The sequence below is a fragment of the Gadus macrocephalus genome, chromosome 9 (assembly GCF_031168955.1).
Source record: "Gadus macrocephalus chromosome 9, ASM3116895v1".
Taxonomy (NCBI): domain Eukaryota; kingdom Metazoa; phylum Chordata; class Actinopteri; order Gadiformes; family Gadidae; genus Gadus; species Gadus macrocephalus.
The window spans coordinates 17,194,849-17,210,529 of NC_082390.1; the positions used below are offsets into that span (position 1 = coordinate 17,194,849).

Sequence of the window (15,681 nt, forward strand, 5' to 3'; positions counted from 1 at the left end):
GAATCACCATCCGTTTTTTCTTCCACTCTCTTATTACATCTCCAATGGATGGCATTCATTTTTCCCGGCTCTTGCCAACAGACTCACACATATATCTCATAAAGGAAGATTCATTTTATTGATTGTGGCAAGTTTAAATCTGAATGAAGGTGATGAATGGAAGAGTACTGCCAGAGCTGGAGAAAAAGGATTTACCATTTTCCTTTTCTCTATTATTTTTCTCTCCTTTTTCTTTTGGTCTGTCTTTCCCCGACTGTCTGCAACTCACTGTGCTGCTCTCTGACCCTGTTCCTCAACACGACCCTCCAGGGAGCCATGATGTTCACACTGGAGACATGACCTTTCGCACTCTCACAAACACAAACAAGTGGACAGTTTATACAGACCTCTTACTGGCGTTGACCTGTCTGAATCCACTCCATCGCAGCTGAGCTGCTTCTGTGCATGGCCCACGTTGATGTCAGCGCTGTCGGCAGTCGTTGTCTGAGCTTACAGGTGTACCCCATTATCTGTCCATTCAGTCTGCCTCTGTTTATTTTCTACCTTTGTTTGTCATGAAGTGTCTGTTTTGGGGGGGGGAGCTGGGTGAAGACCGCTGTTCTGCCTCCCTGTTACACGCGACTCCCGTTTTGCCGTTGACGTCATCTGATCCTCTCTCCCTCCCCAGACCCCCAGACCGGAGGCGGCGAGACGTCTTCGGCGCGGCCAACGGCACGCTGTCGTGGGACAGCCCCGGTAAGGGCAACGCCTCCGCCTCCCCCGCGCCGGGCTCCGAGGGCGGCAACGGCCCGGCCGGCTCCCCGCCGCCCCAGGACTTCCCCTTCTTCAGCGCCCGCACCACGGTGGAGCACATGGACGTTCAGGACCTGAAGCACTTCACCGTCTACCGCATGGACATCCACGCCTGCAGCCAGGAGGTCCGCAGCTGCAGCGCCGCCGCCTTCGTCTACTCCAGGACCCAGCCCGCAGGTAAGGACCACCCGAGGACCGCCCGCTCTCCCGCCCCGTTGTCACAGAGGGAGTCACTCACTTTGGTGTGACCTCCATTTCAACAGGAAGTCTCTTTGAGATGAGGCGCTGTTTTCAAAAGAGCTTTGTGTACAATTAATGTAAACAATACAAATCATGCACGACACAGACATATACAATGCGAAGCCCCCAAACGAACGTATTTTATACATTTAAGAAAAGCACTCGCACTCAACCTCTACCTGGTAGAGATCTCCCGTCACCAATGGAAACCAATGGAGTCTGTCCACAGGAGACAGACTCCTGAAGTGCGGTCTGGTCGAGGGAGTTTTCTCAGACTCTGACTCTCTCTCCCATCAGACAAAGCCGACGACATCCCAGGACCGGTGGTCTACGAGCTGGACGAGAAGACGGAGGGCTGCGTGGTCCTCCACTGGCCCGAGCCCAGCAAACCCAACGGCCTCATCCTCATGTACGGGATCAAGTTCCGCCTCAGGGCGGAGGTGAGTCTGAGCGCACGTCTAATCACCGTGACGACGCAGCCTCTTAGCAGCAATAGCAGCACCGTTCGCCTTTTGGACGTGATCCAATGTCGAAACCAAGGGTTTTCACAAAAAAAAAAAAAATTCTCTACACAATAAAACAACCATCATCAATTCTAATGCTATAGTTCAGGAATGTGACAAATAGAAATGGATGAATAAATCAAATCAGGGAGTGTGTTTGAGGACCTTGTCCCGCCTGCTCCTGACCCGTGCTTGTTACTGCCCTCCGTTTCCCGCCTCAGCCCGAGAAACACGAGTGCGTGTCGCGCCAGCAGTTCCACGAGCACCGGGGCGGTCGCCTCAGCAACCTGGGCCCGGGGAACTACTCTGCCCGTGTGCGCGCCATCTCTCTGGCGGGCAACGGCTCCTGGACCGAGACGGTCTACTTCTATGTGGCCCCGCCCAAACGTACGCTGACTCCACCCTCACGGACAACGCCGACACTGACAACAACGGCAACCACAACAACAACCCAAATGTGAACTGTTGAAACAAAGCGCGGTGTGTGTGTGTGTGTGTGAGCTGATGTCTTGTGCTGCTTCCGCTCTGTCCTCCAGGTGAGTACGAGGTGACCCTCTACCTGGCCGTCATCATCCCCATCATCGTGATCATCATGATCATCGGCCTCCTTACCGCCCTCTTCTTCGTCAACAAGAAGAGGTACGCTCCCTTCCTTCCTTTCATGGCCTTTCCAAGGGCTAATAACCTTGTGGTGTGAGACATCACGTCACCAACGCCGACCACTTGGTATCGATCCAAGGGTTTAGACCCCGATGACTTAAGTTCTGCTGCAGTGATTGTAAGCTGTTCGTTTGACCCCTACAGAAACAGTGACCGGCTGGGAAACGGAGTCCTCTACGCCTCGGTCAACCCAGAGTACTTCAGCGCCGCTGAAAGTAAGACGGCGTCACCAGTATATACAAAACAGCTGCTCTCTTTGTTCCCCTGTGCCTGTACACCTATCCACGGGTTACAGGCCTGATACGGTCATGCATCAGGCCTACATCCTGCCGCGCCCCAGGTGTTCCCCTCTCTTTAACGGGCCGCCGTGTGTCCGTCTGTCCGCCCCAGTGTACGTGCCAGACGAGTGGGAGGTGGCCCGGGAGAAGATCACCATGAACAAGGAGCTGGGCCAGGGCTCGTTCGGCATGGTGTACGAGGGCATGGCCAAGGGCGTGGTGAAGGACGACCCCGAGACCCGCGTGGCCATCAAGACGGTGAACGAGACGGCCAGCATGCGGGAGCGCATCGAGTTCCTGAACGAGGCCTCGGTCATGAAGGAGTTCAACTGTCACCACGTGGTAAGCGGGCGCCGGGGGGGGACTCGTGTAGCGCAAAGGGAGGCCAGGGCGGTCGTGTCGTGTCTTCGGAGACATGAGCGAGTGGAGCAAATATTTGGTGCGGCCTTGAAAATGTGAATGTTAAACCCCATAATAACCCAGTGATCTCACTTCCTGAGTTGCACACCAGTCGCTGGTTTACTGGCAGAGCGCTTTACGCTTTGGACTCCACATGAAACGGCAATAAATACAACATAGAAGTGGGGCTGTGTCTCAAGCTGCCGTGGAACGTTGCGCTGGAAGGTTTGGTGGAGAAGTTCATGGATCACAGGGGTGGCTGTTGTTCTGACACGCCTGCTGCTGGCTGCTAGAGCCTCAGGCTTTAGTTAAGCTCAACGCATCTCTGCAGATTGCTTATTATTCTTGTTTGTCACCATGGAAAACAAGCATAGTACCAATTACCATTGACCTTCATCCTAAGGTAATCAAATGTGTAATGCGTTGCGACATAGATACACCTCAATTATTACATGGTTAAATGTTAATAAGTGTGCCTTTATAATAAATCACGTTTTAACTGCATTGCCGTTGTTGATGACCTAATTTTGATTTAAGGGCTCAGGCCAATAACAACATTCCGTCCAGTTACTGTAAACTATGCTGCGTTGTGATTGGTTCAGGTGCGGCTGCTGGGCGTGGTCTCGCAGGGACAGCCAACGCTAGTTATCATGGAGCTGATGACCCGCGGGGACCTGAAGAGCCACCTGCGCTCACTGAGGAAGGAGGTACGCACCACTGGCTCTCGCTCCCTGGTCCTGGGTTCCTGGGCCCTCGCTCCGTAGCTCTCGCTCCCTGGCCCTCGCTCCGTAGCTCTCGCTCCCTGGCCCTCGCTCTCTGGCCCTCGGTCCCTGGCTTCCGTTCCCGCGCCAGATCTAATATAGTGCTGGAAAACGGACAAGATCCTCTTCATAAAATAAAACATTATTCAGGACTTGGTTTCAATAGTCTTCCCCAGGTGTCCTGTTACACAGGCAGGCCTATAGATGCACAAACACACCGATGGAGCCGCTACATTCGCACCGTGGTTTCTGGCTGGACCCCCCCCCCCCCTGCCCAGGACCTCTCTGGTTCTGTTGGGACAGCAAGGTTCCAGGCCACAGACGTCCTGAATGCTGTGCTTGTGTGTCCTCCTCCGGACCCAGAACTCCACCACCCAGGTGCTGCCCCCGCTGAAGAAGATGATCCAGATGGCCGGGGAGATTGCCGACGGCATGGCGTACCTCAACGCCAACAAGTTTGTCCACCGGGATCTGGCTGCGAGGAACTGCATGGTGACGGAGGACTACACGGTGAAGATCGGAGGTGAGGCGCCGCGCCCACACGAGGCCCTCCAGTCGGTTCTCGGGCCGCTCCAGAACCCGACCCACAGGAGGGCCCCTCAGAAAAAACGTTTTGGGGTTGGTCCCGGGTGGGCCCGAGGAAAGAGAACAGTTTATGTATATTTGCAGATGAAGGCGGAGTCGAGGAGAAGGGCGTGGCTCACCCTGGCCTCCACTTCCTCAAACTCCTCCTCCATCTCTCTGGAGTGTGTGAGCTGAATTTCCACTTTTAACTTTCTCTCTCACTTGATCTCTCTCGATCTTACACACTCGCTCTCGCTCTCGCTCTCACTGTCGCTCGAGTCAACTGGCTCGTCAACAGGGAAACAAAACAAGAAGCAGGTACCAACATGAGGTTCAAGATGACAATAACAGTCATAATATTAAATAAAGCTTACAGATAAAAAAAGGAAGCCCATAATATTAGCTAATGATGATTAGATAATAAGGGTGAGGTAATCACACGGGACTTGGCTGCTTTCTCCGAAAACCTTTCAGCATACGAAACTATACACGACCACACACATCATTGTCTGATGACACAGTGTCCGGTATATGAAACTATACATGACCCTGAAACACACATCATTGTCTGATGACACAGTGTCCGGTATATGAAACTATACATGACCCTGAAACACACATCATTGTCTGATGACACAGTGTCCGGTATATGAAACTATACATGACCCTGAAACACACATCATTGTCTGATGACACAGTGTCCGGTATATGAAACTATACATGACCCTGAAACACACATCATTGTCTGATGACACAGTGTCCGGTATATGAAACTATACATGACCCTGACACACACATCATTGTCTGATGACACAGTGTCCGGTATATGAAACTATACATGACCCTGACACACACATCATTGTCTGATGACACAGTGTCCGGTCTATGAATCCATACATTACTTATGTATGGAAACACTAAGGTTTGTACGTTTCATCAACACACACACATCAACGTCTGAGGACATCGTGTCCGGTATATGAATCTATACATTACTTACACACACATCAATGTCTGATGACGCTGTTTCCAGTTTATGAATCTACACACGTCTTCCACACACATCAATAGTGAGCCTCTTTCTCCCGCAGATTTCGGCATGACGCGGGACATCTACGAGACGGACTACTACCGGAAAGGGGGCAAGGGGCTGCTTCCGGTCCGCTGGATGTCTCCGGAGTCCCTCAAAGACGGCGTGTTCACCACCATGTCCGACGTCTGGTACGAAGGAGCACGCGCTCTCACACACGCGCCAGGGCACGCAGACACATGTCGGTGTGGGCATGAGTGTTCCCCTGCAGCCAGGGTTGAAATCAAATCGCTGCTCTACAACGCGTGCAAGGCCCGATGGGCCAGACGGAGGCTGCTTGCGTTGCATCGGTGGATTTCATTCTGCTTTTTCCTCGACTCATTCCGTGATCTAGTCACCGCATATTGAAGCACTACCGGTAATTCGCCCCAGCTGTGAATGTGCCGATCCAAACGTGTGTGTGTGTGTGTGTGTGTGTGTGTGTGTGTGTGTGTGTGTGTGTGTGTGTGTGTGTGTGTGTGTGTGTGTGTGTGTGTGTGTGTGTGTGTGTGTGTGTGTGTGTGTGTGTGTGTGTGTGTGCGCGTGAGTCTTCTCGAAAACACGCGCTCCTTCGTGGCCCGTCCTCGCTCCGTCCGCACCACACCTCTCGAGCAGGGAGCACCGGGAATGTTTGCGGGTTCCCATGCGGGTGTTTGTTCCTGAGCCGGCAGTGTCCCGCCGTCTGCTCCCTGCAAACAGCGGGCGTAAACGGGCCCAGATGTTCTCCGGTGAGCGGCCGCAGGGCCAGAGCAGGCCCACCTCCACCCTGCACACTCTATAGGCCCGCTTTGATGTTGCCGAGATCAAGTCCGGCTTTACAGGAACCCCCCTCTGGGAGCCCGCCAAACGCACCAGCCGGGGACGCTTATCCCGTTGATTAGGAAAAGCTGCCCTCACTGTGGCTTTGTCTTCGGCCTTCTGCGAGGGAAACGGAGGATACCAGTTGTTTTATAACCCTGTTTACCTTGAACGCTCTCGAGTGCCCATGAGAATGGCGAATTCCACCAAAATAAGGCCGCTGGATAATTGTGTTTTTCTCCCAGAGTTTAGCCAATGAAAATGTTGGATGCTATCAAAACAAGAGTCTCCACAACTCTGTTTTTATCTTCGAGCGCTCGAGCCAATGAGAACGTAGGTTGACCCCCTTCCCGTAATCCGAGGTGTTGACCTTCCTCCTGATGGCGTCCCTGCCTGTGTGTGCGCAGGTCGTTTGGCGTGGTGCTGTGGGAGATCGCCACCCTGGCGGAGCAGCCCTACCAGGGCCTGTCCAACGAGCAAGTGCTGCGCTTCGTCATGGACGGCAGCCTGCTGGAGAAACCCGACAACTGCCCCGACATGCTGTGAGTATTCCTGCATTCACCGTAAACCCCCGTTTCTCCCCCACCACTGCAGAATATAGTGTATCGTATATATATATATATATATATCTTTTACCACAACCGCGGGAATCTCTGGGCTGTAAACACACGAGCCCCGGGGCCAGGCCAGAGGTCAGCGTCTATTCCGGGGCGGGGGGGGCGGGGGGGGGCGGGGGGGGGGGGGGGGATGAGGGTGGACAGGCGGATCAGGTATGCTGTGATGGGGGCATGCCGGGGGGGGGGGCCTGCATGTGACTCTGCGTCACGGTGTAAAAGTGTCTCCCTGACGACACACAACCCCGGCCTCAGATGGCGGCCAGCGACCGCATCCGCCGTCAGCCCCAGGCCCAAAGAAGGGGTGGCGTGTGTGTGTGCGTGCTTCTGTGTGTGTGTGTCTGTGTGTGTGCGTGTGTAAGAGGGGATTGGACTGTCTGTCTGTTATGAATACACAAACCGGCCCCGTCTCCACGGTAGCCGTGGGGCTGTTTTGCCCTGGTGACGGGGGCGTGCGGATACTGTTACGGCGGGGCACAGCGCCGCGTGTCACCTGGTCCTGGGCCCAGGAGGGGGACGATGTCGTCGCCGCCGCCGGCTCAGACGCTACGGCAACGGCGGCGTTCCTTTTGGTTTTCCCTGCAGCCCGCAGCGCGGAGGCGTTGCGAGGCACGTCTGCGGAGCTCTGTGTGTACGGGCTCCCGCCCCAGTGCTTCCCATGGTCAGGTAGCTTCAGGTCAGGGATTGGATTCCCTGCCTCCCTCTTGGGTTTCGTGTGGACAAAGTGCACTCTCTTTCCCAGGGATGGGCCGTGATAAAAGACTGTGTTAAACCTCCAGATTTATTGTGGAGCGCTCGATATCACTTACTGGTATTAATAACCCATGAGCCCTCGGCCAGACCGGGACTTCCCCTGCTCGTCGATCGGACCGGGGCTGAAACCCCCTGCGTGGAACATGTTCATGAGGGCCGGGTGGAAAAACAAGAGCGGTTGTCTTTGTTGACTTGTTGTCTCACCGAGTAACCCGACGAAGGCGGCCCGTCCGGTCGTCGTGTGTCTCGCCCCGTGTAACCCATCCGGCCCCGATAGCATCTCGATCCTCCCCAGCTTAGGGCCCCGGCACTCCTCATTAGGAGTCGAGGCCCCGGCGGGAGGCCCTGGTACTCCGGGCCTGTCCGCTGTACGATCTGTGGGGCCGCTAGCATGGCTGGTGACCCGGCCCAGCGGGACGGTGTGCCGGGACGGGGTCTGAGGGCGGTCTGAGCCGAGGCCGGCGGGCGCCGACAGCGCAGCGGGACTTATTTCCATGTTTTTTTGTTTTTCTATGGAAATCAGCAAATATTTGTGCCACAACAGATGGCGGTGTGAGAATATTAAGCAGGGGTCCGTCTGGCCCGCAAACCTGAACCGGCCTTCCATGGGAGGTCTGAGGGCCAGGGCTTAGACACGGGACATACCCAGCCATTATATAGCATTTACCTGAGGGGAGGGAGGGAGAGAGGGAGGGTGAGACGAGGAAGAGACTAGGGAGGAGGAGGGAGGGAGGGAGGGAGAGAGGGAGGCTGCGGATACCGATGATACCGGTGATGACTTAGGTGTTAGTCGGTTGGGCCCTCGCTTCAGTCGGTATTCTTAGCTTGTTTGTGTACAATCCCAGCTGCGGTGGCGTGCGGTGCAGAGCCCTCGGCACGCTGTATTAAACCTCTCTCTTTTATGAGGTTGCTTTGGCGTTCCCAAAGGGCTGCGGCAGCCCGAGCGTAGTGCGTATGGATCGTACCCACGCTGCGCCGCCGACTCTGGTATTTAGTGGAGCGTTTCTGCTCTGAACGTCAACGCATCGAAACGGGGCAAGTCAACAAAGCAATAGAAAGCTTCTTGGCAGTGCTGTTGCAGCAGTGCACTGCCAGGCATGGTGGATTCAGGATGTATTGGATGTTTTATCTGTGTCATGCAAAATGAAATAGGGTCGTTTTTTCGAGCTACAGATATCAGTAATAATCAGTAACACACTGTACTGATGCAAAGTCTATGGTCAAAAGTTAATGAATGTTCAGTGGAATGGAAAAATACACAGGGACCGGAATTACTTGTAGATGAGTAACTTATTTAGTCAGGGTGAGGTAAGACCCTTGGTTTCACGCTGGATTGACCCCTATATCATCTGCAGTTGGACACCTTTCTATCTCCCCATTTCAACATTGCTCCAAAAAATGTGTTCATTTCAACCAATTCTTAATACATAAGAGGGCAACATAGTTAACGTGTTTTGAAATGAAATAGTATTCCACAGGGTATGTACGTACCTTGTACCGGTAACAACAGGGGCTTTGCTCTGTCTTATCCTGCCCCCTAGTGGTGTATACTGATACAGCAGCCATTTACCACACTGGTTGGTCCTGTTTCGTTCACTGCGGTTTTGCGATTCTACTCACGTTTGAAGATAATGTACCTTCAAGTGTGAGTCGAATCCCAAACCCATCTCACACACACACACTTAGTGTGTGTGAGATGAGAGAGACCGCTGAAGCAGCGGGTTGGGGCATCAGTGACGGAGGCGTTTGTTGCGGCCCCCAGGTTTGAGCTGATGCGGATGTGCTGGCAGTACAACCCCAAGATGCGGCCGGCCTTCCTGGAGATCATCAGCAGCATCACGGCGGACCTGGAGGGGCCCTTCAGGGAGATGAGCTTCTTCTTCAGCGACGAGAACAAGCCCCCCGACACGGAGGAGCTGGACATGGAGGTGGAGAACATGGAGAACATTCCCCTGGACCCCGTGTCCAGCCAGCGGCCCACGGCCGTCCCCACGCCCTCCTCCGCGTCGGCGGGGGCCACGGCGACCCCGCCGCCCGCGACCGCCTCCTCGGCCACCCCCCAGCTGCTGGCGCCACTGCAGGGGCCCGGCACGCCGCTGCTGGGGGGCCCCGCGTCCCCGGCCACCTCGGCCTCGTCCTCCTCCGCGGCGGGGGCGGGCGCGGGCGGGTCGTCGGCCTCGGCGTCCCCGGGGCCCCCCGCGGACAAGCACTCGGGACAGGCGGCGCCGGCGGCCAACGGGCCGGCGGCGCGGCTGCGGCCCGCCTTCGACGAGCTGCAGCCGTACGCGCACATGAACGGCGGCCGCAAGAACGAGCGGACGCTACCGCTGCCCCAGTCCTCGGCCTGCTGATACCCCGACGCCGGAGACCCCGCCTCCAGGCTCCGCCTCTTAAACAGGGTTAATGACACGCCTCCTCCCCCCTCCTCCTCCCCCCCAGCCTCTCTGGAAGGATTGGGGGAGGGGGGGGGGAGAGATGGGAGCAGAGCGTTCTTTCCCTTCCTCTGGGTCTTCCTCTTCTTGGACGTTCCCGTTCCCCCCGCTGGATGCGAGCAGAGCGACGTGTACCCCTGGAGACTGGAGCGCAGCATGGGGGTCCGCAGCAGGGGGCGCTGTGGGAGGGCTGGGGTCTCTACCTGCTCAGCCTGCACTGTGCAGCGTTTGTTACATAAGTCTTTAAACGAAAAAATGGATACATTTAAAAAAAAAAAACTACGGGAAATAACGCAGGCATTTCACCTGGCTTACAGATATTGTAAGACACGAACACGAGAGAATGATTACATAGCATATCTGCCAGCAAATCCAACAGAAGAGCACTTTTTTCTGATGATTTTTAGAAAGGATGTTGTGGATATTTCAGTGTGTATTTATACGAACACGTGACTCTCTCTACGGTATATATCTCAAACTTTTTTTAAGTGACTTTCCATTGATATAACGTTCAGTTATTTTATGAGCATCTAAGGACTGCAGCTCGAACCATTTGAGGATGCCACAGATCTAAACCCTGGACTAGGATCCTGGGTTCTGTTTCCAGTCTATATTTCTATGTGTGTGGATCCTTTAGCAGCCGGTCCTATTGGATGGAGAGACGGCTGTTATGTGTATGCCAAACTTTTGCCAAATCAACCTTTTTATTTGTTTTTATATTTCATTTATTTGTTTTAAACAAGATAAATATCTCCCAACACAAACACAAGGCTGCGGATTAGAGATGACCCAAGTTCAATGGGAATGGCATTTGACGTTTGTTTGTTTGTTCATGTCCTATGAATATGAATTCATATCCTGTCTTTGTACTGAATGCTCCCTGAGCATCGAGGTATTGGGCTTATCTGGGGCTTTGTTTGATAGGATGGATGCAAAAATGATTCCCAGTATATGTTCTGGGGCTGAAATTAGTTAGCAAGCGTATTTATACTGGCAATTTAGTTGTTAATAGTTTGGTTAATTATTTCTATAATTATTAAGTCACCAGTTGCCAAGTCATGCAAAATAAAGTATTTGTTAAAATATACACAAAAAGGCAAATATTGTACAAATGTATGCAATTTATAAATAGGACTACAATTAGTCTGCAGTTGTTTAATTTGCTGCTTGGTACAATTTTAATTAATTTGGGCATTCTGGTCGAGGTATTTTGAGGATCTCCGTTGCATTTGGCACTGGTGTATTACTTGTTTTAGAGATATGAAACAATGCAAATCCAGTTAGAGTTAGAATCATTTACAGTAAACAGCAAGTTCTCCCAGTTCACAGAATCAAAGGCTGTCTTCTGCTCTTGAATGGATGAGTGATGGCGTTTTTCTAGTTTTCCACAAATACTTAGAGCTCAGTTCACCCATCAAAGGGTGAAAAGGAATGTATCTGTTTTATTGACACACTCATCACCTGAGTCCATGTAGTCTGTCAACCATCATTCTCACACTTATGTTTTAATGTAACAAGAATATGATATACATTTTGTTTTTGTATTTGTTTCAATCAATGTCTTGTTGTTCTTCTGCTGGTAGTCTTTATTTGATGTGGTAACATCACTCACTGAAGTACTGTTGTTTGGACACAATGGCACAAAAGCTGACTTCAAAGAGCCCAGATAAAGAGCTGGGACATTAAAACAAAGAGGTATTGGTTTGGGTCGGATCCCAGTAGCCTTGAGAACTTTGGAATGCAAAAGGTCTCGTTGGGAGGCGTGGTTTGTCTCAATACATTTCAGATGTATGTGTATATATAGGTCTTAGAGCTCTATGTTAGACTGCAGGATCCATTTTATACATATAAACAGTCGGTCACTTTTTAAAGAAAACCTTTTTACAGTTCAGATGTTCACGTCTATGTCTGTACAGAACAAAGCTGCTATTTTATCCCTTTTTTTCTCTTGGATGCGATATATATACATAATATAGAAATCTATATATATATATATATATAAAGAAATCCTTCAGGTTTGATATTTTACGGTCTTCACTTGCAGTCCATTTCTTAAACTTTCACTATGTCTAAAAATGAAAAATCATAAAAAAAAAGATTATTTTAGATACTTTTTCTTTTCCGACCCCCCAAGATCTCTTCCCTAACACTACATTTTGTTCTATGCCTTTTATTTTCTATAAAGTTTTTTTAATTATTTTTTTATTTTTTGGAATTATTTGATTTAATTATTATTATTAATATTATTATTATTTTTATTATTAATGTTATCATTATTTTGAATGGACACCTTAGCTCAACGTTTGAGGGTGTACTTTCTGCACCCTTGTTTTTCTACTTTTGTGTCTAGCACTGCACCTAGGACTGCCTCTAGTTTGCGTCTCAATCTCAGGTCCAAGTAAAGAGCTTTGCTTTCTCCACACACCCTCTCATGATTGTCCTCCAATCATCTCCTCTCTCGGCTGCCCCTCCCCTCTGCCTCCACCCTGCTATGGCTTTGTGGATTCCAATAGTGCCCGCTCCCTTCTCCTCCCTCTCCCTCCTCCCTCCTTTCCCCCCTCCTCCCCCTCCCTCCTCCTTCTACCTCTCCTCCCTCCTCTTCTTCTCTCTTCCTCCTCTCCTCTCCTCCCTCCTTTCCCCCCTCCTCCCCCCTCCCTCCTCCTTCTACCTCTCCTCCCTCCTCTTCTTCTCTCTTCCTCCTCTCCTCTCCTCCCCCTCCGCCTCTCCCGTCCTTCCTCTCCTCTCCTCCCCCCTACCTCCTCCCCGCTCCCTCCTCTCCTCTCCTCCCCGCTCCCTCCTCTCCTCTCCTCTCCTCCCTCCTCTCCTCTCCTCCTCTCTGGTCGCTGTGTCCAGTATGTCCGCTTCCCCCAGTGCCTCTTCTAGACGTCAGGACTCGCTCTAGTGTACGTTTCCTTGGTACCAGATCTGGTGTTTTAACCCATCCATCTCTTGCCTCTCACATTGATTAGGGCTCACTGGGTTAATCTTATTTGCCTTAGTTAACCCTTGATTACCGGCCCCCATATTGTAGACCATGAAATCATGAAACCTTTTTTATTTGTACTATCGACGGTTGCAAGCTTCTGCATTGTCTCCTGCATTGACCTGCTAATGATTGAAAGTAAGAACAGGTCTTTTTAAATTATTTTATTCATATTCGTTGCTTGTGTAAAACCAAATAAAGGACGAGTTAGCGTCCAGGGAAGGGATCACCTTTCATCACCATGGAAACCGTCTGTTTCCTCCGAGGCTGACTAGTAAATGTATTGAAGGATTTCTCCTCATCTTTTTGAAAAGTTTTTTTCTTTTTTGTTATCTTTTCTTTCTGTAGTGTTATTTATTTATTTTTCTAATTTTACTTTTGTGATATCAGTTTAAATCACTGTATAAATGCCCCATGATTCAGTATAAACTTGGATTTTTATTTGATTTTTTTGTATTTTCTTTGGCGTCATGATGTTGGAACTTAAACCTTTTTTTGTTTTCTTCATATATCTACCTCACCCTTTTTAAAAAATACGTGTTTGCATCTGAAAAAAATTACATCTCACTCGTTCCGCATGAGTTTGTTTAAAATAACTCTGGAAGGTCTCCGGACACCCCTCACCCTTTGGACACGCCCACTCGGCATCATTACCACCGGTACACCTGAATCAGGAGGTGGACCTCCTCACTGATGCTGCCATTGCCACTTTGTCCTAACATTGCCCAATCAATTGTTGGCCCTATGGATAAAAACACTTGTTGTTTTAAGCCGGTTCAAAAAGCCTCAGATTAATGTCTCTGGTAGAGACAGGCTTTTAATCAAGGACTGGAGTCAAATATTGTATTTAATATTTTACAAAAATCTGATGCAGATGTCAATTAGCCAATTCGAAGAAATGTATTTGAAAAATAACGATCTTTTTATTTTACTAGATTTTAGTTCCTGCATTTTAAATAATTTTAAACACTGCAATATATATATCAGTAGAAGAGGCCTGGGCACATTTTAACACCATCAGGCATTCCATCCCCTGTCTTCATCCTACAGTTACAGATATAACAGTCTACAACTTTCCTCTTACTATGAAGAGGGATAGCATAGATGTAGTCTACACATGAAGCATTTATTCAGATAACACTTCACTAATCATGGGGAATCATTTAAAAGGGAAACATGATTTCACAAAAAGCATCTTATTCATTGACAAGACGTTCAATGCTCTCAAATGTCCTCCATGTTATACATGCCATGGCATCCTTAAACTACTATATACATCTAGTTGGATAAAGATTCAGTAAAGTTTTTCATTCACTGACTGAATTCCACAATGAGCATCTAAACTCAGGATTCCTACTGGCTTCCTGGTCAATGCCATAACCAAAAGTCTGTTCCAATATCTGAATAACATTGTTTTATTTGCTCCAATCCAATTCTCCAGTGATCACATGTGTACCCTCTACAGTGTCTTCCACTCTGTGTGTACCTGCTGAATCTCATGTCCTATCTCTCTAGTCTTTTAATTATTACTACATTTTATTTCCTGGGGGTTGAACCAACAGTTGGTTCAACCCCCAATACCGATTCATTCTGAATTAAAAAAAACATCATGTCCACGGTTGCTCAGCAAACGGTTCTGACCTGGTTTGTTGTTGCTGCTTACAATAATGCTGCTTGTTAAAAAAAATGTTACAGTAGATTGCATACAGAGAAAAAGGAGGCAAATATGAACATGGAAAGTTACAACCAAAAATAAATATCAGCACCGGCTTGATAAGACTCCAAACAGCCGGCTACTTACTGAGGTGATATCAGCGCCACACCTCTTCAGAGACTATCAGAGACCGATTTAACAGAGAGACAGAGAGTGGAACCATTACAGTGTCAAGGTATTGTTACTGGTTGCTTGTCATCTTTAGCAGTTCATCTTACCAAAGATGGGTATAAAGAGGTTAAGGTTGGTATCAATAGGTCCCCATTGACAAAGTGTGCTTATGTTGTTACTGAGTTTGTGTTAGGTGTTTTAGGATGCATCTTCTGTAATGATAACCACATAGATTTGATATAGAATCTGCTCTGTCAACTATTAAGTAAAAATGACTGACCAGTTTAAATAAAAATGTATTTGAATAGGCGGGATGCAACCATATATGGACAACTGCCAACCCAATGTATAACGCACATGTGGACATCAATAGGTGACGATGTCTCATAGATTACGGGTAGCTTCGGTTCAGAGTCATTGTCAACACATACGACCATATATATTTGCAGTATAACTAAAGTACCTTTTGGAAAAGACTGACAACCAAGGTTTCCGGTGAAGCATCCTTCTCACTACTCTTTTTATCTGCTTTCTCCAGAACGTTCTTCATGCAGGCCTCAGGGTTTTGAAGGTTGCATCAGTGCATTCAAACTGCAATAATGTGTTTGGACTTCATCACTGTCATGCTTTCCTTTCCATGATTTATATTCCAATAACTTCAGAGGGGGCCTTCATATAATATTATTATTATTATTATTTTATTAGCTTTCTCACAAAAAGCTGTTGCGTGTGTGATTCAATGATTGAAGGGGGGGGGGGGGGGGGGGGGGGGAATCAAAGAAGCTTTGCAAAACTGTCTTCAATTTTTGTATCTGAAGCCTCAACGTTTTTCACGGTTATAGTCGAGATGGGGAATTCTAAATGTGTATCTTGAGAATTTCTTGTATTTCTTTTTTTCTGAAATTTGGAATAAAAAAAGTGAATGAATACTATGTTCCTTTTTTCTTCGTTATTTTAATTGGATGGGTAAGAATGGCTTTTCCATCAAGGCTTTAATATAGGCTACACAA

The 15,681-nt window shown here is 49.4% G+C and overlaps 1 protein-coding gene across 1 annotated transcript in view; it reads left to right on the forward strand.

The window, feature by feature from the left end:
* The window catches only part of igf1ra (insulin-like growth factor 1a receptor), a 69,505-nt gene extending 53,907 nt beyond the window's left edge, over window positions 1-15,598 (forward strand). The window contains exons 11-21 of the mRNA XM_060061238.1: window positions 668-969; window positions 1,330-1,472; window positions 1,757-1,922; window positions 2,072-2,174; window positions 2,340-2,410; window positions 2,586-2,815; window positions 3,475-3,579; window positions 3,997-4,156; window positions 5,289-5,418; window positions 6,472-6,606; window positions 9,194-15,598. Of these exons, the coding sequence (XP_059917221.1) occupies window positions 668-969; window positions 1,330-1,472; window positions 1,757-1,922; window positions 2,072-2,174; window positions 2,340-2,410; window positions 2,586-2,815; window positions 3,475-3,579; window positions 3,997-4,156; window positions 5,289-5,418; window positions 6,472-6,606; window positions 9,194-9,782 (2,134 nt within the window). The 3' untranslated portion in view covers window positions 9,783-15,598. The remainder of the gene's footprint in view (window positions 1-667; window positions 970-1,329; window positions 1,473-1,756; window positions 1,923-2,071; window positions 2,175-2,339; window positions 2,411-2,585; window positions 2,816-3,474; window positions 3,580-3,996; window positions 4,157-5,288; window positions 5,419-6,471; window positions 6,607-9,193) is intronic.
* Window positions 15,599-15,681: the final 83 nt, after the last annotated feature.